This window comes from Pteronotus mesoamericanus, unplaced genomic scaffold, assembly GCF_021234165.1.
Source record: "Pteronotus mesoamericanus isolate MK-2021 breed Mesoamerican mustached bat unplaced genomic scaffold, CSHL_Meso_final contig_73, whole genome shotgun sequence".
NCBI lineage: Eukaryota > Metazoa > Chordata > Mammalia > Chiroptera > Mormoopidae > Pteronotus > Pteronotus mesoamericanus.
The window spans coordinates 22520962-22546158 of record NW_026555245.1 but is presented as its reverse complement, the minus strand read 5'-3'; the positions used below and the strand labels follow the sequence as shown (position 1 = coordinate 22546158).

At 41.6% G+C, this 25197-nt stretch overlaps 1 protein-coding gene across 2 annotated transcripts in view; it reads left to right on the top strand.

Annotated features, from left to right (window-relative positions):
- Nucleotides 1–2939: 2939 nt before the first annotated feature.
- GLDC (glycine decarboxylase) overlaps nt 2940–25197 on the top strand; it is an 82825-nt gene continuing 60567 nt past the window's right edge. For both annotated transcript variants that reach the window (XM_054583126.1, XM_054583125.1), the window contains exons 1-3: nt 2940–3387; nt 3934–4012; nt 20789–20924. In XM_054583126.1, coding sequence (XP_054439101.1) covers nt 3133–3387; nt 3934–4012; nt 20789–20924 — 470 coding nt within the window. In that variant the 5' untranslated portion in view covers nt 2940–3132. The remainder of the gene's footprint in view (nt 3388–3933; nt 4013–20788; nt 20925–25197) is intronic.

Here is a 25197-nt window from a genome sequence, read left to right as displayed (position 1 = left end):
AATTTTTATATGTGCATTATATATAATATGTAACTTTTATATATAATGATATATATAAATTATATATAATTTTTATATAATTGATTTACAGTTATCAATTGTATATAAAATTTCATCTATATTTCTATGAGATTTTAAGAAATCAGCCTTGGCCGGTGTGCCTCAGTGGATTGAGACCTGGCCTGCCAACATAAGGTCACTGGTTCAATTCACAGTCAGGGCACATGCCTGGGTTGCCGGCCAGGTCCCCAGCAGGGGCCACGTGAGAGGCAACCACACATTGATGTTTCCCTCTTTTTCTCCCTCCTTTCCTATCTTTCTAAAAATAAATTAAAAAAATCTTTTTTATAAAAAAGAAAGATTATACTCATGCAGTAGTTTGTAATAAAGATAAGAAATCCTGTTATACTGTTTTTTGACCCAGTGATTCCACTGCTGAGATTATACCCTAGGAATCCAAAAATACCAATTCAAAAGAACCTATGCACCCCAATGTTCAGAGCAGCACAATTTACAATAGCCAAATGCTGGAAGCAACCTAAGTGCCCATCAATAAATGAGTGGATCAAAAAACTATGGAACATTTACACAATGGAATACTATGTAGCTGAAAGAAAGAAAGAGCTAGTACCCTTCATGACAGCATGGATGGAACCAGAGAGCATTTAGCTAAGCGAAATAAGCCAGGGGGTGAAAGACAAATACCATATGATCTCACCTGTAAGTGGAACCTAATTAACAAAACTGTGTCAGCCAGCAAGGGGGACTCAGTGGGATTTGGGGGTTCAGGGTAATCAAGTTTAACCCAAACTACTAAAATGTCCCCATTCCAAGACCTAGGGTTTTAGAATTAATCCCAAACTTTAATATATAAGATGCAATAAGGCTGTGAATTCAACTTGTGTGATAATTTGGCAATCTGCAAGATCAAACATTGTGTGTGATATATAAACACTTTCTCTATGCAGCTATAGAAGTTAAGAAATTCTTATAGAACATTGGAGCTTTCTAGCTCTCTGAATTGTCATTTTATTCTGGGAACTCTCCAGGGTATTCAGAAGCTACTAGCTCTCTCAGTGGTCCTTGTAGGTATCATTCCTCTCAGAAGGGACTAAACTAGCAAAGACCTGTGTTCAATAGGCACTTTCTGCCCCACTAATAATTTAAGTGATTTTTTCTATTTCATGCCTAAGACTGTCATGATCTCATTTTCCTCTAGTGATAATACTATTACTGACTTCAGTCAGAACCAGGTCAGATAACTAATCCTAGTTTCCTATCTTCGGGGGTCAGTTTCCTAAAGCCACTTTTGGCCTCAGTTACTGTGTCTGTTAAAGATTATTTAGGAAAAAAACAAATAAAAATGCTCATAGTATTTCAAACACAAGAAGATTACAATGCCAGTAATAGGTACATATAAAGACACTTGAAGAATTTGAAGAGCAAGACAGGGTAGATAGATCACCACTATCTTTAGGTCGCCCACTGAAGCCATCTGTAATTCAGGACAGGGAGAAATTCTTGCTGCTTCCTAGATTGGAAAACCATAGGACATTTCCATTGTGGGACACAGCTGCCCTGCTGTTGCATTGTGAGTGACTGGTAAGGAAGTACTTCATGTCTGCTACCACCCATGTATTTGTCTGCTGCTGTCAGAGAAACAGGAAAATGGTTTCTACTTTTATCCCATTTTCCAGTTCTCACACAAACATATCTTGTTGTCAGAAGACTAATAACATCCAGAGCTTTGGAGCCAAAGGAATCTGGGAATTATAGTTCTTTGGCTTCCTGTCCCTGTGGTACAGAGAAAGAACATAGACAGTAATGGGAATAAATGCAGATTGGTCTTCTCATATGACATCTAGCACCTTTTATGAAGGCTGTAATTCCAATTCCAAATGGATGGAAAAAACTTCAGACATTCAACCCAATCCTTTTTGCTCACCATCCATCCTGCCTGCCATAGACACACATTTTGCCTACCATTCTAGGTTTTATGCTTTACTGCCTCTCCACTAGTCTCTGTGCCTGTCAGCTACAGAACCCAGAGTATGCAGAGCATGATTAAAGGAAGAAACTTAGAGGAGGAGAAGGAGGACAGGTTTTCTTTTTCCCTTGTCTAACTGCAAGTATGTTTTGATGACTTTGGTCCCTCTCTTTTCTTCATATTAGGACAATTGGAATTTTGAAAGTTTATACTTTTAATAAAACTCTCAAGAGATAGCTAAGAGAGCTTAAATTTACAAAAGACGTAGGTATAAATAATTTTCCAACTAAGATTATAGTGTAAATGTGTACCTTAATATCTTTTGTATTTTTTCCATAACATATATACATGCAAATACATGTATGTGTAGATAGATAGAGATATCAAGCCCTTTGTTATGACAGTGCTTTCAATGTATTAACCTATTTTTACTTCCCATTCAACTCTGTAAAATGAGAAAACTGAAATCCAGAAGTTGAGTAACTTGCCCACCATCCTACAACTATAAAAGAACACTGGTCTGCTCATATCGGTTTCCATGAGATATGACAGAGAAAGATACTCCAAAATTAATAAATGGAGACTAACCAGCTCAAAGTGTCTGGTCTCCCAGTCAGGGTCACCTTCCATCTCAGCCGGTCACCTTCCATCTCAGTCCCCCAGGCTCTTTGCCCGCGGCTGTCCCGGATCCTTCCCGAGGGAGGTCCAGGACTGACGTCTGGCACAAGGTGCTCCCCAGCGTCTGCACGAACCAGAGATGGAGTAGGAGTAACTGAGGATGCCGGGAGCAGGGGCCCGAAGTGGGTAGGGAGAGGGGCGGGGTCCTGCCTGCCCCGCCCCCTCCCCTCCATTCACTACCATTCGCCGAGCGTTTGCTGGCCCCATCCCACCGCCCGCCCCCCAGGGCAACGCTTAAAGTGTGCGGAGCAGGTGCCTAGTGTGCAGCAACAACTTTGCGCGCGTGTCCCCCGTGAGTCCTCTTCCCATTCATCACCCCGGAGCGTACAACCATCTGTCGCGCCGGTCATCCTGTGGGAAGGGACTCCAGGCCGGAGGCAGCTGCCACCCGGGGGACCGAGACCAGACGAGGGGATAGGAGCGCAACCGACTCCAGCGGTCCGGGGCTGGAGACTGTGGCAGCGACCATGCAGACCTGCGCCAAGGCCTGGGGGCTGCGTCTGGGCTGCGGAGTCGGGGGCGGCCGCCGCCTGGCGGGAGGCGCGGGCCCGCTTTGGGTGCGGCAGAGCCGTGACAACAGTAGCGGCGGTGGGGACAGTGGCAGGGCTGGGGCCTCGCGCCTTCTCGAGCGCCTCCTGCCCAGACACGACGACTTCGCCCGGAGGCACATCGGACCTGGGGACAAAGACCAGAAGGAGATGCTACAGACCCTGGGGCTGGCGGTAAGGACCCCCACCCGGCCCTCCGGACCTCACTGCGACCTGTCCGGGTTCTGCCGGCTTTGCCTCCTGCCCCCGCACAAGCGCTGCTTTGCTCTGCGTGGGACCCGCGCCCCGGTCCCGGGCCCTGGCGCGGAAGCGAGTCCGTGCTCTCGGTCCCCGTGCCCCACGCTTTTCCCCATCGCGTAGTTTTTGTCCTCCACCCGCTCTTCGCGCCTCAAAACTGTTTGTTTTCAACCCAAGTCGCCCTGCTGATGAGCCCTAACTTTGGGGGAGGAGGACCTCCTAGTTTATCCGATTATCTCCTGTTGCCTACTGAAATCCAACCGGGAGGGGCTCAATCACTGCCCTGCTTCATTATTTTCTTTCCTCCAAGCAATTTCTAGATTGCTCAAAGTTGTTCTTTTCTTTTTAAAAAGAAATCGTCATTAGGCGATTTAAATGAGGTTCCCACAAGTCTTTGTAGATACAAAACACAGAAGTGATTCTTTTAACTCAGAAGCATTTTCTTCTTGCTTTCATGTTCACCGACTTGCGTTTCAATTTTAGAGCATTGATGAATTGATGGAGAAAACGGTCCCCGCCAGCATCCGTTTGAAAAAGCCCTTGAAAATGGAAGACCCTGTTTGTAAGTGGCCGGGAGGGCTCCTTAGACGCCGCTTGCTCTGGCGTATTTGTCTTCTGTGGTCTCTGAGAGACCAGCTCTAGGTTAGGATTGCTCAAGACGGGGAATGAGTATGTTTATTAAAATAAAATAGCGGCGGATACCTCAAGAGGGTGGAGCATTGAGCTCCATAAGCAGTCAGTTTTGTAACCTAGGATGGAGTCTATGCAGCACCTTTCTAGGTCTTTATCAGGGCTCTGAGAGGTGCCTGCAAACTTCCCAGGGAAGGCAGCGCGCAAACACATGGGAGGATGTCTTCTCAGGCACCCGACAGGGACCACGGTTCTATCATCCTTTGGGTGGAGAGGTTTTATTACCTCTCCAGATCAAGGAAGAGGCTCTGAAGGGACAAAGGAATCGCCTACAGTCATGCAATTAGAGAGTCACAAAAACAAAAGAAAACAAAACAAAAAAAGGGAAGACCCAGACATCTGGACTCGAAGCCCAAAGTTCTTTATACCACAACAGATTTTAATTGTTTTATTATCTTACACCCAGATTTTATTATTTATACCTACTGAAAGACGGTAGTACTTTTTTAAGTCTGAATGTTTTTTACAGAGAAACATACAAATGAGGTTAATACTTGGTTCAGAGAGCTTAGTTGACACAGATTTTCTTAGGATTTTATTTTATATTTTAAATGTTTTTAATGGTCTGAAGACTGTCAGATTTTTCCAGGACTGAGGTGAGAATTCACAAGTCCAAGGGACAGATAGAACTGAAAAAAAGCTCTTAAAAAAAAAAAAACCAGGAAAGAATTCTCATGGAGTTATCTGATTTTGGTTCATGGAGATGCTATTATCTCTTTTATTTAAGGAGTCAATGAAGATAAGTCAATTGTTTTGTTTTGTTTTAGGTTTTAGGACAGAGAGGATATACAGAAGGCATGCTTTATTTTGTTTTAAAGTAGGGAACTTGAAGTATGGAGCCAGTCTAGCTCTTGCTGGCTACTGTAAGTTAAACTATGCTGATGACTGCTCCCCTTGCTGATTTCAGATCTGAACTGGTTCCCCTAATGGCAGGAACCTTGATCATAGAAAAAAATCTGGACATTTTGTTCTGTTGAATTGATTCAGAACTAGGGACAGCTGGAAGCCTTGTCTATTTCAATTTAAGGAAATCAGAATCCTGATTCATTGGATGTTTAAGGAATGAAGAACTGTGTATTTGTAAAGCAAGCTTCAGGTGAATGTATCAGCAAGTATTGGATAGGCCAAAAAGTCCGTTTAGTTTTTTCCATAAAATAAAAGACACATTTTTCATTTGCACCAATAACTATTGATTTGAATATTTTGAATATGTCGACTATCTTCTACTATTGGCTTCTAGTGGGTAGAGGCCGGGGGGCTGCTCAACACCTTCCAATGCATAAGACAACCGCACAGCAAAGAATTATTTGGCTAAAATGTCAGTACCAAGAAACTTCATAAACCACTTTTGACATGTTCCATCAGTCCTACATAGCACCTTCTCCATACACTCCTCAAACTTTTTTGTGTTTCAGTTGCATTTTTACCTTTCTTGAAATAATAAAGCATAATATGCTGAAAATGGTGCATACCTTCTTTCATCTTCAATATTAAAACGGCTGCACAAATATTTATCAATTTTGATATGTTTTTTAAATGTACACTGATATGACATCTGTATAATACAATCTAAAAATAATTGTTTTGAATGATGTTAAAGACAACCAAGCACTACTAGAGCCACATATGGAAAAAACGAAATGAACTTTTGGGCTAACCCAGTAAATGCCTTTCTGAGACTTTCAAAGTCAGAGAATGTTTAGATTAGCTCTTTTTATAATATAATCTAAAATATGCTGTTCTTTAAAAGCATTAAAGCCTAGGAAATGTGTGAAACTTGTCTATCCTTTTTTAGTTAAGCTACTTGTTAAACAGTTGAATAATTTGACGATCAGGGGGTGCCATTTCTTCTCTCTCTCTCTGTCTGTCTCTCTCCCTGGAAGCAAACTCCTGATAAGTAATTAGCAGCTTAAATGTAAACTTTAAACTCAGCAGCCTCTGTCAGATTTGGGCATGGTGCCATCTGGTTGGTCTGAGGTGACTCGGAAAACATTGCATGGTCAGGAGTCTTCCCTTGACCTGAAGTGGACTGGCTGTCCAGCGAAGCTTGTTTTTTGGAAGAGTGAGCTGGGACTGGGGGAGGTGAGGGGCAGTATGCAGCATACATCAGAAGGGCTTCAATGTTTTACTCAGGTGTGTGCATGTCATGGGTAATGAATATTCTCCCCATAGCATGAGTATATTGGTACAGGTAACTTCCAATAGTAGCATCTCCATTTAATAGCGGGGCAGCAATATGCAAGTTTTGTTTCACATGCGTGGCTGTGTTCTATTGTAGTCAGAGAGGAATTCTAGACCAAATATTTGTTTGCCATGTATAGAAAAAACTAATAAGAGCTAGTTAGTTATGAGTACTCAGTGCCCCTATAGATGAGTAAAAAGACTGAGAACTGTAAGCAGCATGAACACATTTGGGTTAGTTCTTAGGAATAACTTCATAATCTCAAGAGTTCATGCAGTGCTTGCCATGTACCAGGCACTTTGTAAGGCACTTTCATGTATTAATTTAGTCCTTATTATAACCCTGTGAGGTAAATACCATATCACCTCTCTTTTAAAGATAAAGAAACCGTGGTATATGGTGGACACGTAACTTGCTCAGGGTCATAGCTTTTAACTGGTGAAGATAGAAATTAACTCAAACCAGGCAGTGCATCTCCACTATCCACACTCCAAACACCAGTTAACACAGTCTTCAGTGTGTCCTCTGCAAGGGGGTGTTTGTACAAAGTAGAAAATTTCTGTCCTAACTCTGACGTATCCAGTTTACGGATGTGCACAAATCCAGTCACACTGGAATCACTGCCCTTTGCCACCTGCGCTAGTGGAAAGGCAGCAGCACGCTGAGAGCACAGGAATGGGAACACTCTGCCTGCTCTCAGGGTGCAGAACTGGAGCTGGGTATTGAAGGATGAGGAGTGCTGTCCTGCTGGGCGAGGCTGGGGGAGGCTGCTGCAGGCAGAGGGACCAGCATGCACATGACAGAGTGGTCAGATGGCATCAGGGAAGTACAGATGGTCCATCTGTTATGCAGGAGCCTCGCCCTCCCCTTGGGCACTTCAGGAAGTGCCTTGAAAGAATACCTTGATTATCAGTTGACTTCAGAGTAAGTCATACTTCAGAGAGAGAAGCAAAGCTACTCAGTTCAAAACCCTAACAGTTTCATCCTATTGAGTCCCTCCTCCCTCATTTTTATACAAGGGAAAAAAAAAAATAAGAAGGAACATTTGTTTCTCTGGATGGTCATTATGGATGATTTTAGCTTTCTTTTTGTAACTTTGCTTTTTTGAGGTTTTCTACAATAACTATGTTTTCATCATGTAATTCATACAAAATTTAAAAGTACTTTCAAGATGAAGCCTATCAGTTTTAGATATGGAATGCCTCATCATTTAGTATTTTCAGAGAAATCACCTCAAATTAACCAGACTGAACTAGTCCAGTTTCACAGAAGCTGCAGGGTTTGAAACTTACACAAAATTGTACCTTGCTTATTGTGAGCATGCTTAGAAAGAGAGGAGAAACTAAACAACCTAAACTGGTCAATGAGAACCGAGCATCTGAGCTGTCTGAATGAGACTTCTGATAGACTTGTGAGAACTTGAACGTTCTACGCTACATCACTTTCAGTGATTTTTAATGGAAGGTAGTGAACAGAGGGAAGGGGTGTTGTGTAATGCAGCTGCAGGTGGTGACCCTCACCCCAGCGGAGTTGGGCACTCTCCTGAACTGACCCCAAGGACACCTGCATGGATGGAGTAGCTGTTCCCTAGGCTGTGGATGTCAGTTGTCTTCCAGCCAGATGATGTCTGCCAACAGGTCGTGCCTGTAGACTCCTCAGCCTATGGCAGGGCTCTCCCTTGGCCATTCCTTGCTCCTTCAGTTCCTGGCTTAAATGAATTATTATTTCATCTTTAACTAGGATTTTCATTATACAATTGTGGAAATAAACAAAGACTGACTGAATGATGAAAGCTTCTGAACTTGCTGTAGGAGTTAACCTTTTGTTTGGCAGAGGAGTAGGGGTAATCCTTACAGTGGGAGAAACATCGATTTGTTGTTTCACTCATTTATGCATTCATTGGTTGATCCCCACAACCTTGGCATATCAGGAGGACACTCTGACCAACTAAGCTGTCCAGCCAGGGCCTGTCATCTGTACTTCTGACCAACAAACTATGTAAGTTGAACGTTTCCATGACCTACTCCTTGCGTTTGATTAATTTGCTGGAGTAGCTCACAGAACTCAGAAACATCTCCTGAAGTTTACCGATTTACTATAAAGGATATCATAAAAGATACTGGTGGACACCCAAATGGAGAGGTACACAGGGCGAGGCCTGGAAGGGTCCTGAGTACAGGACCTCCTGTCCCTGTGGAAGGGAGGTAAGCCATTCTCCCAGCAGCCATCCCAGAGACTCATCAAATCTGTTCAAGAATTTTTATAGAGCTTAATCTGAAACTTCCCCCTCTTCCCCTTCCCAGAGGTCTGTGGGTTGGGCTGAAAGTTCCAACCCTCTAATCGCTTGGTCTTTCTGGTGATCAATCCTATCTTGAGGCCAGTTAGGATCCCCACCTTAAATCACTTCATTATCAGAAACTCCTGTGTGATCAAAAGGGTTTATAATAGTAACAAAAGATTCCTGTTACCCAGGAAATTCCAAAGACAAAGACCAAATATATTCCTATTATACCATAGGGATATTTCAGATAAATATGTGGTGGTATATCCTGATAGAAGTGGAAAAGTAAAAATATTGATTTTAAAAGAGATGAATCTGAAAATAAGTTATATTTATTTCCCCCCTTTTAAATTTAGAACACCAAACTAGAAATACCAGTCTTTATAAAGTATCATTTTTAACATTAAAAGGTTTTGGACAGTAAACCTAAATAAGGAGGTAAACTGAGGTAAGCTTAAATGACCAGAAATTTGAGTTTATTTGGGAATGAATAGCAGAATTGCAATTCCGGGAACACGTGCTGTGTCAACCATAGGCGAGTTCAGTCCGTTGCAGGTTTCAAGCAGGCTGTTTTCATGGGCAAGGAGCACGAAGGGGGAAGTCAAAGCCAGAGTGCAAGCAGGAAGTTCAGTTGTCAGGGGGTAAGTGTCGGTCTTCTGCAGGGGAGGCATTTATGGGAAATCTGTCTCTCACTTCCATTCTTCTGAAGGGGAGCAGGTGTGAGACTCTCCGTTTCATATCCTCTGGTTCCATTTTAGATTGGAATCTTTTCACAGGGCTTTCTTCTCTTTGGATATGCAAAGGACACAACCATGCTGACGTGATGAGAGAGCAAAGAGGCCATGAGATTGGGACAAAGAATATAATGTGTAAAACAGTATCTTTGTTTTATCTTCATTTTATTAAAGGGTCATGGAATTCATCCAGCATTATCAAAGACATTTTATATAAATGAAACCACTAATTTAACAATATTTTTTAAATTGACTCTTTTGGAACAGCCATTGTGTCAATTATCTTTTGCTGTATAAGAAATTACTGTGAAACTCTGTGGCTTAGAGTAAGTTCTTGTGTGTGAGGAATCCAGGAGCAACTAAGCAGGGTGGTTCTGGCTTGGAGTCTCTCATGAGGGTGCAGTCAGACATTGGTGGATGTTCAACCAGGGCTGGAGGAGCCTCTCCAAGGTGGCTCACTCCGATTGCTGGCAAGCTGGTGCTGGCTGTGAGTGGGCAGCCTTAGTGCCTTCTCCCATGGGCTTCTCCACAGGCTGCCTGAGTATCCTCAATACACGGCAGCTGGATTCCCTCGGAGCCAGTGATTCTAGAGAGAAGGAAAGCCAGGCAAAAGCTATCCTTTTTATGACCTGGACTTAAAAGTCCTATAGCATCTCTTAGACCATATTTTACTCACTAGAGAGTCACTAAATTATGACCCAAGAGAAGGGCAGTTTGTTTCCACCTTTTGAAAGGAGGAGTGTAAAAATTGCACACATATTTTTTTAAATAGACTTTACTTTTTAGAGCAGTTTTAGGATCGCAGCAAAATTGAAGGGAAGGTACAGAGTTCCTAAATACTCTTAACCCTCATATGTATATATCGCCTCTTTCATTATCAACAGCTCCCACAAAAGTAGTACATTTTTTTACAACTGATGAACCTACATTGACACTTCATTATCATTTGAAGTCCATACTTTCCATGTTTACATTAAGATTCACTTTTGGTGTCATACATTCCATGGGTTTGGACAAATGTACAATGACATATATCTATCATTATAGTATCATACAGATAGTTTCGCTGCCCAAGGATATGTCTTCATTGATTTTTTTTTTTTTTTTAGGGAGGGAGCGAGTGAGAGACATTGATGTGAGAAACATTGATCGGTTGCTTCTTGTACACACTCTGACTGGGGATTGAACCCAAAACCTTTTGGCGTATTGGACAGTGCTCCAACCAACTGGGCCACCTGGCCAGGGCTGCAGACTTTTTTTTTTTTTTTTTAACTACCACATTCATCAATGTTAAATTACATTGAGTTTTATCTAACTTTAATATTCAATGCTATCAAAATGAAATCAGCTATACTGTATTATAAATATCGTGTTACTCATAAGGACTATTAAGGTACGTAGGGCCATTTGCCCATATACTAAATGTTACCATTGAGTTATAAGCTATCGCCACTGAGCTATGAACTATCACCAAATCTATTTTTACAACATCCTCTGTTTTCATTCCTCATTTACTGAGAGGTTTCTATGGAAAATAAGACACTGTTTTAGACACTGAGAGTATAAGGGTACCTTAGGAGGTAAAAGATGATAAAGATGTGATCCCTGAGTAACTGTAGGTTACAACTGATAGGGAGATAGATATTTAATAGCTCTGTAGGTCTGTAAATAAAATGAATGGTTTGGCTGAGGTTATGGCATGAACTTGGGCATGGAAATATGGACATACATAATTAGATGAGGAATGGCATATAGAACACTAGGCTGCAGAGCGGCATGGAAAACAAGGTATGGAGGGCTCAGAACTTGATAAGAGATTTGTTTTCCTCTATGCAATAGGGCGACATTAACAGTTATTACAGAGGGAAGGAACATGATTCACTGTGTTTTGTAAAGTGCCTCTGAGGTCAGAGGCAAGGAGGCAAGTTGAGAGGTTGCTGGAGACTCTAGAGGCGAGATGTTAAATACCATTAGTTCAGGACTACCAGGAAGCAGTCACCAAGACAACATTAGATATGCGAGGAATTTGTTGAGGGTGGGAGCAGGAGAAGGCAGGGGAGCCTTTCAACAGTGATGCAATTCTGACTCTGGTGGAAGGAGGGAAGACAGATGGCAGGAGGGTTGGGTAGGAGAAATCTTAGACTGCAGCACAGATACAAGAAAGTTGGGGAGTCCTTGAGCTAAAGTTGCCCATGGCAGGAGTCCCATGTCTTGTAGGAATGGGTTTGCATTAGTTCTCCTGCTGGGCTTAGTAACTGTCTGGGAGCAGCCTGTGGGAAGTATGGTTTCTGTACAAATATGGTGCTTGATCCAGAAGGGCAGCATGTGTGGCTTTCGGCCACTTTCTAAGCTCAGTGTCTTGGGGTGATTGATGGTAATGTCATTAATAGAAAGGGCATAGGGAGATGTAGAGTGTCCTAGAGGAAGGCAAGATCATGAGCCTTGTTTGAGTAGAATGCAGTGTGAAGTGCTCATGGAACATCATTCGGAAAACTTGAAGCAATAGTTGGAAATATTGAGTCTAGAGCTCAAGAGAGACAAGAGGTAGAGTTGCAGATGCAGGGAGTCTTCTGCATGAATACATGGGAATGAGCGAGATATCCTAGACATGGAGAATGGTGAAGAATGTGGAAGCCAGGGTGTTGGGAAATGGAGGAAATAAAAAGGAGGGAGACAGAACAGACTGAGATGGAGTAACCCAAGAGGCTGGATGATCAGTTTTCAGGCAGGAGGTTGTGGGTCCTAGTGTCATCTAGTGTCACAGTCTAGACCTTCCTTAGGCATGAGAGGGAAGAAAGTCCATTGGAACACATAAGGACACTCTAAGATCAGAGGAGCTTAGGGGCTACCTGTCTGATAATCTGAGAGGCAGGAAGGTTGACACTGGGCATTAGAGAAAATTGGAAAAGTTTCGGAAGAGCTATTGTGAAAAAAAAAAAATCTATTTCGAACATCTGGGTAATGAGGAACCTAGATCAACCTGTGTGAAGAACTTGCTGAAATTGAATGGCTTGAATTGCAAGGTCTGTTAGGATCCCCTCACCCCAGCATCATTTAGTGACCTGGGAGCAAGAACAGAGACATGTGGTGACTGAATTTAGCTGAGGGTGAAGATTGGCAGCCAAGAGACCAAGGGTTTCAAGGTCTGCTGGCCCAGGCTGGCCAGGGTGGGAGAGAGGTGAGGCAGTGTGGCCAGTCCTCATTGGACTGGGAGTGACCCCACCCCACCCCCTTCTCCAAGCTGCTTACCTCTGAATCAGCTTAGGATCTTTGGGGCGGGTGCTGGACTAAGGAGGTTGTGAGCTCCTGGCAGGGGAGAGGTCTGTGTTTTGACTTCTGCTCCCTATGTACTCATTCCACCCCCTCAAATGGCACTGGACCTTGATTTAATGTCTCCCTCATGTGATGTGTGAATAACAGATCTCATTTTGACTTATTAGGTTTGTTTTACTTATTTAACCCAAAGCATTTTTATCAAAGTCTAAACCAGGAATTTTAGTAAGGATTCTCAATGTCTGTATTATCACCATACTATTTGATTAAACAACAAGGAAACAAAAGTTTGAAAAAGATGAAATTATTGTAGGCACTGCATTATTTCACAGAAGTTGTTTAATAAATGCAAGTTTCCATTTATAAATGTTTCTCTGAAGCTCATGCTTTTAGAGATGTGAGAGCAATTTGTACATTGATTTGTCATGCATTCTGTGATGCATGAGTTATTGTGCATATTGAGCTAAGCCTTATGTGGGAGTTTAAGTGAGTTTTCATTTCAGCACCTTGATTCGCTTGTATTTTCTGAGCACCTACTATGTGCCTAACAACTCAGTATGCCCCTGCCCACATAGAGATAATTTAGTTGTTGAGATTCTGGGATGGACTACAAATTTCTCCATATGCTTATTCCTTTGAGCTATAAACAATTATCTCTTTCCTGCAAGCATATTGGATTGTTTGAGCTGGACTCTTAGAACATATCCTTCCCTTTCTGTTCTTGCTCTGCTGGCCATAGCAATGTATCCACAGGGCAGCAAAGAAGAAAAACAAATACTCCAGAACTTCCACCTAGATTCTCATTTCAAACTGATCATTTGACCTGATTTTGTAGGTCTACTGCTGTTTTGGTAAATATTATGAATTGTAGTGTTTCTCTGTAAGTATCTTTAGAAAATTTTCATAGATTGAATGAAGAGAGGCAGTGGAGGAGGCCTCCCCTAGAAAGTAGTATGACCTAAGTTCAAGGAGTAAATAACTGACATGGTGCCTCTCATTCTAGCTTCCCTGCTGTGGGGTGCAGTTCTGGTTTTCCTATAGGTGCTATAAGACCTTGAATCTGTGTATCTTTTGGGAGGACAGGAAGAGCTATAGGGACTGTACACTTCTTTGGAGATGAGGGACCAAGGAGCCATTAGAAACACAGATTGGCCATGCCTCAGCTCCTTTATCATGAGATGCCCAGTGAAGGGCCTAATCCCTGAGAGCCATTTGGGGCTGGGATCAGTGGGGTGTTAACTGGCTGAGCAGGAAGACAGGGAAGAACCTGGCAGAATAGGGCAAAGTGAGTCAGAGTCAGGCCTGGGTGCTACTGTCTGACCACATCCTGTCATATGGGGTGGGTGCCCCTTCCAGTCCTAAAGGGTTTTCAATGCAAAGGGTTGCCATGCCATTATTCTACACTACACAAAGCTTATGGATTGGCTTGCCTTCCTGGACTGAACAAAATCTGTGATTCACAGACTTTGGTTGTGAAACCCTCCTTTTCAGGGAAAGGACACCTAAGGAAGTAGGGTTTGGGCTCTGGGTAAGTGGGGTTAAGCCAGGCTGTGATGGGGGAGAGAGAAGGGCGGGGCAAATGATTAGGTGAAGTCATGAAAAGGCTACACATTAGGATGGAATTTGTACACAAAATCTGGCTTCCACTCGAAAATCAGAGAATCCTGATAAATGCTATCAGTCATGCTCTGTCTATCCTTGATTGAGACCTTCAGCCCCACTGCATGGTTTCCTGAGCAGCTTTAAATCCAAAGATCTACATGTCAGCATGAAGAATGTGCCCAGGCAGGCTCTGTTCTCATACTATGGACCCAACTTTCCTCTTCAGCCTCTGGTAGAAAAAGGCCTTTCTGGGCAAATTCAAACATGAGTGGGCTGGTTTTCCGTCCTGACGATTTCCTTGGAGAACTTTTCTGAGCGTCTTGCCAAGCACACTAAGGCAAGTTGGGTGTTTACTCAGTGCTGGGAGCTACTGGGCTGTCCAGAAAATACTCTTTGGATGGCCAGGCACTGTGTGGACTGACAGGTTTCTGCGCCCATATGTTTCATAGGAAGGATTTTGTTCTGGGCATAACATTTTAATTTAATTTACATTTTCATATACATAAAATAAGTACATTGTTCAAACTTCAAAAACACAAAAAATACAGAGAAAAGCAAGACTCCTTCCTGATTATCAGTTTCTTGAGAATTAGCCAGAGATATTCTTTTAACATACAATATACGCATATATAGTTATTCTTTTTAAAAATAAAAATGGCAGAATAATACAGGCATGGGCAAAAGTAGGTTCACAGTTGTGAGTACCCAAAAACAGTTTATTCTTGTACAATTAGTTATTAACTATTTTATTATTTATTTGTATTACAGTTGTAAAACTACTTTTGCCCACTCCTATATATGCTCTGTGGAAAATTAGGCATAATTTCTTAGATTGTTAAAAAAAAAGCAAAAGCAAACAACAGTTACATTTATCCACATAATTGAGACAAAAAAAGTCACAATATGTTTAGGGTAATGGGTTTAGGGTGGGGAACAATGTATACATAATGTGTGTTTTGATATAGCAGGTATCTTGACCCATACAACCTGCTTGTTCATTCTAATGATATTTTTCCAGATCTTGTCAAAATTCACATATATGGGAAATTAAAACCTAGGCCCAGTGGTGCATTGAATATCTAACAGCAAAATTGGTTTATTCCCATTGGAAAGTGTTTATTTGATGGAGTAGTTGGTACAAAGTTTCCTTGATATTTTAGATGCAAGTGACAAGGGAGTGGCTGCTGGCAAGGCTGTTATGTGGGATTATATAAGAAGGAAACGTTTCTTCTGGATTCTGAGAAGCAGAGACAGCGTGAGACCCACCTGTGGATTCTTGTGGAGTGGTGCCAAGGCCACTGAACTCTGTCCTTGGTACAGGAGGACCTGAGCATTACGCAATGCCCTGAGGCAGAGATAAATAAGGTCAGAAGCAGGCTATTTTTCCACCAGAAAGAGCTTACTGCTGAGATTCCTGAAGGAGAGCGTGAGGGTTTCCATGGCCTGGCGTGCACAAGCAGGCATCTGGAGAACGACCGTTGTCTCCAAGTGTTGTATATATTTTTTAAAGTTTTCTTTTTTAATTACAGCTTATATTCAATAGTATTTTGTTTTCATTTCAGGTGTACAGCATCGTGGTTAGACAGTCACATACTTTACAAAGTGGCCCCTGATATTTAAGTACCCTCTTGGCACCATACATAGTTATTAGAATATTATTGGCCATGTTCTCCATACTGTACTTTACATCCTTTACATTAAGAAGCACAAATTTGTAATTTATTAATTTGTAGTAAATTTATAATTTGTGCTTCTTACTTCCTTTGCCTTTTGTAGTTACAAATTTGTGCTTCCTAATTCCTTTGCTTTTTTTCACCCAGTCGCCCAACCCCTCCCCACTGGCAACCGTCAGTCTGACCTCTGTATCAGTGAGTGTTTTAATGGACACTCCATTTCTCAGTCTCATTTTCCCCTGGCTTGGTTTCCTTATTGTTCACAAGGTAGAGAGTTACTGGAATTGGACATGTTCACAAGAGGAAGCTGTTTGTCAAGTTGGGGGAAAAGTGTGAGGAATGTGCTGTGGGATTTGCTTTGGGGAGAGCCTGAACTCTTTCCTTTCTCCCCTTTTCCCACACAGCTTTTCTTGAGCTGCCCCGGGTTTTCATGACAGGTGTTGCCTTCTTTTAATACTTCTCTTACTAGGTAGGGTAAAAAAGTTACCACTTTGGAAAAGGGTCCCTAGAACTATTTTCTGTAGAAAAGAATTATTTTCCCAGGGAGGAAGAAATCTCAATGCACTGTGAAGTACAGTGGCAGACATTGTGTGGCTAAGATCAGGGCTTCTGTTTAGATGAATTACGCCCCCCCATCCCCAGCTGGCTCTTAGAGACTGATTCTGCTGTGTTCCATGTCAACTAGATTTAGCAGCTGGATCTCTGATGTGGACTTTTCCCTCTTCTGTCCTTTTCTCCATGTCCATTGGCATCATTGAATATAGTAACACAAACTCTGGCTCCTAAATACCCTGGTTGGCTATTCTGCTACTGGGCCAAAAGTAAGATTTCATTAGTGGGTATGAGAAATAGCATCCAGTGAACAGACATTTGAAACAATTCAGACACTCATTAAGCTGTGTGTTTGGGGGATGTTTTTATTGTATGTGATAGGAAAAGCCCGAGGTCTTGATTTTGTCAGAGTAAGAAGCAGCTTAACTGTGGTGGGAAGTTTGGTCATAATGAACAATGGATGAGTGGATGGGAAAGGCTTCTCAAAGCGTTCTCACCTTCAGAAGCGTGGCCAAGTACCTACCCTACTCTTGATGGCTCAGGAGTGTTCATTAGCTTGGTGTACAGAACGGCTCATTCTATTAACTCACTTTGTTCCCAGTATAAAGTAAAATTGGTCGTAATGCTTAGGCTAAGATGGGGCCAGTCAGAGAATATTCAAAATAGCCCCAGACTAGGTAAGGGCAGACCCCTCAGGTGCCTGGGAAGTTTGGTTCTGCAGGAACTACAGTATATGTGTCATAGGATTAGAAACTTCTGTGTCTCATATCGGACCATTTTTATGCTTCTGGGTCTTATCTGTAATTAACTATTTGCTCTTCATTTATGCTAATTGACCTTTAATTTTTTTCAAGTGTTTCAGTTCAAGTGTGTAAGATATAGTGGCAGCTGTGAGGGTTGCTGGTATGTATCTGGAGACTCTGAACTGATGTGGAAGGCACCAGCGGGCTCCTGGCTGGTCTGGTTTGGTGTCTTCTTTTCCTTACTGTTGAAAGCATACAGGCAGGACAGGCCCGGGTGGCAGGATACTGCTGAAGGGGGGGGGGGGGGCTGGGCTGCAGAAGGGGCTCTCTTGTGGGGGGCCTTCCTGGACAGCCTTGCTGGGAGATACGAGAAAACGGTTTGGTTTTTTTTTTTTTTGTAAAATGAGAAACCAGATCCCTCCTTCATTCTAGCTGAGAGTCTAGGTCTCCAGATACATATCAGTATTCCCCTCATTGCAGCCACTGATGTTTCATGCACGTGAATGAAATACCTGCAAAATTGTTAAAGGCCAATCGTATCTAAATAAAGAACAAAATTTTTAAAGGCCGATTGTATCTAAATAAAGAACTAAATAATTAATGATAGATAACACCTGGAAGCATAAAAATGACCAATACAGACACAGATGTGTCCCGCTGAGAGAGCTCCAGGGGGAGATCTTAGGAGCAGAGGGGCAGCACCCGGTCCATGGCAGCCGGCTCCTTGTGCCTCAGGGGGTTCTTTCCTTTTCTCAGTTTCCATGAACTTACTTGCCAGAGTCCAATCTCTTAAGGGATAAAAATGAAAAACCTCTTTTAAAATTCAATTTTATTAAAATATAGTTGACATGCAATATTCTATGAGTTTCAGGTGGATAATATATTGATTCAACATCTATTTACCTTACGAAGTGATCACAGTAAGTCTAGTACCCATCTGTCAACTTATAAAGTTATGATGATATTATTGACTGTTTTCTGTGTTGTATCTCGCATGCCCATGACTTTATATTAATAACAAAAATGAAAACGTTTTAATCACTCAAAAGAATTATAACAGGAAAAGTCAAGCTTGAGAAGCAAGGCTTGCTGATCCTGTAGCGGTTCTGTCATCACATGGTGTTCTCCTCGTCTGTGTGCTGTGTCCAAATTTCTCCTTTCTTGTAGGGACACCGGTCATTATATAAAGGCTGACCCTAACACAGCACAACTTCATCTTAACTTGAGCACATCGGTAAAACCCCATTTCCAAATAAGGTCACATACACAGATACGTGGGGTTAGGACTTCAGCATATCATTTTAAGATTTTTTTTATTTACTTTTTTTTTAGAGAGGGGAAGGGAAAGAGAAAGAGAGGAAGAGAAACATCAATGTGCAAGAGATACATCGATCAATTGCCTCTAGCCTGCCCCCAACTGGGGACTTGGCCTGCAACTCAGGCATGTGCCCTGATGGGGAATTGAACCAGCGACCTTTCGATTCACAGGCTGGCGCTCAGTCCACCGAGCCACACCAGCCAGGGCAGCATATTATTTTAGAGGACACAGTTCAACCTACAACACTCCCTTGCCCACTTCCCTGCTGGACTATTGTGCTGGCCTCTTATTGTAACTCCCTGTTTCCAGGGCCTCTGCTCTGACCTATCTACACTACCAATAGAATTACCTTTCTATAATGTAGGGGGAAAACCATTCTACTTTATTCCCTATGACTTCCAAAGGTTAAACTTGTGATTTGAGAAAGCACTTCGCAGGCTGTTCTCACTTGAGAGCTGGACATTTTTCCCTCATGGCTTAATACGAAATAGGAACCTGTCCCTTTTGCACAGGATCTTAATTGAAGCTGGTCTTGCTGAATCATGTGCCTGCCAGGAACTAATTAATCTTGCCTCCTACTGGGTTTCTCAATCACCCTGCCCTAAGAAGACTTTGGGAAGTGGTTGGATTTCTTGCATGATTGTTCCTAGGGATGCTGTACTTGGGTATTTCCTCAGACACTGGTTTATTATATTGCACTTTCACTTTTATTTCCTCAGCTTTCAGTGGAAGAAGATAAGATTTCCCATCATAAGGCAGTTGGATTATACTTATGCATGAAACTGAAACTTACAAAACTGTCCTCTCTTTCCTTAACTCAGTCTGGCAAAATGGTGCATCTCTTGTGAATTTATTTCCTGTGAAAGCATGTGGAGTGGGAGGGTGGGATGGAAGGTGAAGGTGTATTCACTGAGGATAAAGAAGGATTAAAGAGAATAATATTCACATAGAATTCTGTAGGGTAAGAAAAAAGAGAAAATATGAAACATATTTTTAGCCAGTTTGCCATCTTAGAGACGGCTGTACCTAGATTTTTCTCTGCTGTAGTAACAATAAAATCAATCAGTTCCACAATTTAAGTGACTGAGTCCCTAAGATCTTAAAAGGGCCATAAATTTGCCCAGGTAGTTAAATCTCAGTTAAATTTTGGTAGCATGATCTATCTAGATGCCGAGGGGCAAAGAAAAAGCCATGTAAGGTCACTTGTATCTAGAAAGTATCTTTCAGTATAAGTGCTATATGTTTAACAGGACTGAACCTGGTCCCGTGGGGAGTGTGGAAGCTGAAGTTAGACAGACCGGGGTTGTAACCCTTTTAGTTTAAAGCGTTGTAGCCTTGGGTGAGTGATCCTCTTCAAGCCTTATTTTTCTAAGCTGCATGAAAAGCATTTGGTTCAATTCCTGACAATGAGTAAATACAAAAAATGTCAGATGCTATTATTATATGAATGACCCCAAATAGGATCTCACTTGCATCCAAAAACTTTATTATAATTTCTACCTAATTATCTAAGCACCCTAATGGGAATGTTGGTTAAAACTACACATGAATATTTTATTAAACTGATATTTTACATTGTTGGGTGAAGGGCTTTTCATAAGTAACTCAGTGACACGAAGGAAAAAGTGTTAGGGGTATAGAACAATTTTAGAGAAAAATGTGGGCCATGTGTTATTTAAGACTTGTATCAACAATTGTTCTAAGACAATTTAAAGGGGAAAACTATTTTTAAAAGATTTTATTTTAGAGAGAGGGGAAGGGAGGGAAAATGAGAGGGAGAGAACCATTGGCCTCTTGCATACCCCCAGCCGGGGACCTGGCCTGCAATACAGGCATGTGTCCTGACTGGGAACCAAACTGGTTTGCAAGCTGGAGCTCAACCCACTGAGCCACACCAAACAGGGCAGAAAAAAATATTTTACTAAGAGAAAGTGCAATTTTTTATTTAAAAGCTATAGAAAAAAACTAGACAAGTGTTAAAATCGGGCAATTCTGACAAACCCAAAAAAAAGAAGAGCCAAAAATAAAGTAAAGTAAAGTAAAGTAAAATAAAATAAAATAAAATAATAAAACTATGAGGACCCACCCTTGAGGAGTAATTGAGTGCTGTTTTGGGAATTTTCAGATTTCTGCAAATAGTGCTTAGTGTTGCGGGAGGGATGATTCTTATGTTTGCCATATAGCTGTTCTTTTTATATAAATATCCAAACAAAAAGGGAGTTTAAAACTGTAATTAGAGCTCTATTTTGAGATATTTTCACTCTAACATTTCTCTCTTTCCTACAATCAGGTGAAAATGAAATCCTTGCAACTCTACGTGCAATTTCCAGGAAGAACCAGATCTGGAGATCATATATTGGCATGGGCTATTATAACTGCTCAGTGCCACAGACTATTTTGAGGAACTTACTGGAGAACTCAGGATGGTAATATATTACTTGTTTAAAAACAAAAGTATCATGATTTAGTCTATGGCCAGGAACATATGACCCTGAACGTACCTAATCTCATCTGATCTTGGAAGCTAAAATCAGAAGTATTATGATTTAATTTGCATGATTCTCCCCATTTTCCCATGTCCCCTATCCCTTAGCACCTCAGAACTTACCCACTAACACCTACACTTGTCTCTAACCTCCAGGAATCTACATGGCTTTCTCTTGGAAAATTTCCTGATTCAAATGTAGAGGAAATAGGAGCTTGGAAAATTTCCTGATTCAAATGTAGAGGAAATAGGAGCTTCTTCCTGCTTTTATGCCCATAAAACATTCTAGAGCACTTAAGTTGTGGGTGCTGTTAATCTCTTTCTCTCTCTGGCTTAATGTCTATTCTATCTTTGTAAGCATATTTGAGCAAGATGTTCAACCTGCAGCAGAGCAGGTTCAGGGCTTTATTCTTTGGAAACAGTGGGATTTGGGCCTCTAAATGGCCTTAGAACTTACTCAGTGATTCAAAATCTTGGTCCATTTTCTTATGTCAGGATTTTAGGAGTGCCCATGCCCAATGTTCTGGATTTACAACCAAAAAAAAAAAAAGACAATGTCAGGTAAATGGAGATAAAAATATTAGCTTTATCACTTAGCACTTTGTAAAGAAGGAGAACATGTGTATTCTGTGATTAGGGTTAAAAAAAAATCGTCACCCAAGGATATGTTTATTGATTTTTAGAGAGAGGGGAAGGGAGAAAGAGAATGGGAGAGAGGGAAAGAGAGGGAGGAACGTCTTTGTCAGAGATGAACATCAATTGCTTGCCTCCCTTATGTGTCCCAATGAGAATCCAACCTGCAACCTAAGTATGTGCTCTGAACGAGGATCAAACCTGTAGCATTTTGGTGCACAGGAGGATGCTGAAATAAAGTGCCATGGCTGGGAATCAAACTTGCAACACTTTGGTGCACAGGAAGATGCTCCAACCAAGTCACCCAGCCAGGGCTAAACAGGCTTTTATAAAAACGGTAAAAGAAGGAGCTAAACTGTGCATGCTCAGTTACTTGTTCTGTTTTTACCTTACCTATTAAGTAACTCATTCCTAGTCTTCTATGGTGTGTGTGTGTGTGTGTGTGTGTGTGTGTGTGTGTGTGTGTGAGAGAGAGAGAGAGAGAGAGAGAGAGAGAGATGGCTGTCCGTCTTTGTCCCTGCCACTCTGGCTCCCACTGACTGCACCGTACTGAAAGTGTTTCTCCTGCACTTGGAGGAAAACTTCCCAAGGCCACTTCAGTACTATTTTGCTATTTTCTATTGCCATTTGCTGTATGATATAACTAATGAAACAGGTTCACATTCCAATACTAAACAAGAAAACATCTTGGATATTTCTTGAGAGACGGAGGCCATGGCTTCAAAAGTACCTGAGACCTGCTTAGGGGCATCTGCTTCTTCTGCCCATTGGGAAATATTGCCTAACTGTGAAGGAGGAAGAATGGGGACCCCTGGGCTTTTCTTTCCCTTGTTTTTAGATCAGTGTCATTGTATACACCAGTATCTTTGAACTGAAACTTTATTCAGACTGATGCCTTAGTCTCCAAAGGAATGTATATGCTTATTTCTAGCACAGAAACAAATGATGGATGGGTAGGCAATGACAGTTGTTGGTGATTTTTTCTTTTTTTTGTAGTGTATGAGGTAATTTTAATTTCTAGTAGACTGTTATTATGTGAGGACAGGGTGTTGCCTCTGCAATTGAAAGACATTTATGACAAGATGCAGAGATTGTCTTTTAGGTTAGCATATATTAAAAACTTTGCTAAAGGGAAGGTAGGCTTCCCTATAGGAAATAGTAGTATTTGTCTCCACATGAGCTTTTGAAATATCAAGTGCTTGCTCTCAAGCAATAAACCTTGAACATTTGCTGAACACCTTGCATCTTTTTTAAAAAATTAATAAAATTTAGTCAGAATTAATTTCAGTTCTGAGTGACCAATATTCTCATTTCTGTATAGCTGCCTCATTTAAAGAGCTCTCCACCCACCAGCCTCAGAGTATTGAGACATTTATTAGTCTACCCACTAGCCTCAGACAGAGTACTGAGACATTCATTAGTCCATTTTTTTAATCTTAAAAGCAGAAATAATTGCCTGTCTGATAAAATTCTATGATGCCAAAAGTCTTACTGTTTTTTCTAGGCAACACCTGAAGATAGGGTCCCTGTCTCCCAGCCTCTTTGAGAGCAGGAGCCTAACTTTTATGAGTGTCAGCTAGCAAACCCAGATGGGTTTCCCAGGGACCAGGCTCCTTCTTCCTGGTTTTTGTGCTCTTTTATTTCCCTTATTCTACTGAGCCATCGCTCATTCACCTCCTCATGCCTTCATTCCATCTTTAAAATATTCAGTTACCTCTAAAACACACATAAGGAGAAAGAGAGGGACAGGGAGATGCAGGCCCATCTAAGAATACAAATTTTGACAATTTTGACATTTTCAAAAGTAAACCTCATACTCTACTTCATTTCACATTTTACACAAAGTGTTCTCGGTACACTAGGAATGGATGTGTGGCAGCAACTGCTTATGAAATGGGAACTTATACTTGCTCTTTATCATCCACAAGCGTAATCAGTTTCTGCGTATTTGGGTCTGAGCAAGTGAATATGTTTGGCCATCAGTACAGCCAGCCCTCACCTGCTGCTTCAAGTCCAGACCTGTAGTTCTGAGGACCAAGGCATTTGTTTAGCCCAGGGCATAGTTTAGGCTGGGTGGGAAGCGCAACACTTTTGCATCTTTTGTCTGCTTTTGCGTAAGTGCAACGATAGGCCTGATTGGCGAGAGTGCTTTGTCCTAGATGCAGTTATTCCTGTCCCATCATTATAGGAGTCAGATCTGTCGACATAATCATTCCTGCCTTGCCATCCCTGTCCGGAGCTCTCAGTTACAATATGCTCCATTTCTTTATTAAAAACAGAACAGGAAAGAAACATCAACAAAATAGTGTTTCTTCTTTTGGGGTGTGTGTGTTGGCGGCTGTGTGTGTGTGTGTAAGTATTAGCGTTTTTGAGGGCATCTTTCCACTGTGGTGTCGGTAAAAGTTTGAGTGGTAAACTCCAAGTTTAATTTCAAAAGCAAATGGCCTTTCTTCCCCATTACAAAATAAGCTGCAGAAGTACACAAACGGGCTACAGCATTGCAGACATCTGATACCGGCCAGGGGCCTTCGCTCTCCATGGCCATGCAGATATTCACCATATTGCTTCCTGGCTGTGGGCTGATGTCTCAATTTACCTTAGGAGCTGCCAGCAATGTGAGAGGGAGACAATGTTCTTTGCTTTTCAGTCCTGGTTTTTGGGTGCATTTTAAATATTTTTCCTCTCCGTTCTCCGAAAGCGGATCTGAATTGGAGGGTGCTAGTGCACCGCGCCAGCGCTGATAGGGAGAGCTCTGCACATGCGGGTGGTAGACCTCACCACTCCTCTGAATGGTTTCCATAGAGACGGAACCAACAAATTCCGGTGACGTGAGGTGAAAATAAATGTACAACGTAGCCTAGAAAGAATACAAACATTTGGGCTCTTACAAGAAAATGTATATCAGGTCTAGAATTTATTTTATGGGGTTCACCATTCCAGATTTTTGACTGCTGATAACATCAGTAACTAATATTAAAACATCTACATTTGCTTTGTGCCTGTTTCTGTTTTGTGTAACTTTGGCACAGAGAGTAAAATGAGAGAATCTCATGAATGTTTTTCGTACTGCAAAACCCCCCACTACCTCCCTCTTTCTCAATTCCAAAAGAAAGCCACAGCCAAAATCATAGAGAATACTGATTATTTTGGAATAATTATTAATGCCATGTTGAATCAAGCACCCTATTTAAATGGGACAAAGTGCCTTCTTGGATATGCAGACTTCTAGTTTTTTTAACATTAAAACATATCTAGAGACACAAACTGAGTTAAACAGTCAGTTGGAATATAGACATTGTAGATGATAGACATATTTTCTTAATCACTATATTTTGCCTAATTATTGAGGCAACTAAACCCTTGTATGCAAGATGGCAGGCCCTGTGCTACCATTTTTCTCCTCAAATGAGGGTTTATTTGTTATCTCCCAGCTTGAGAGTCACTGATGTAAGGGTCCTTTAATAAATAGTAGTGAAGGGTATGAGTTTACTTTAGTAGTGTAAAAGCCTGTAGATTATTAAAAAAAGTTTACAAGTGAAAGAAGTGGATTCATGTATTTGTCTACTTTGCAAGGAAACAAT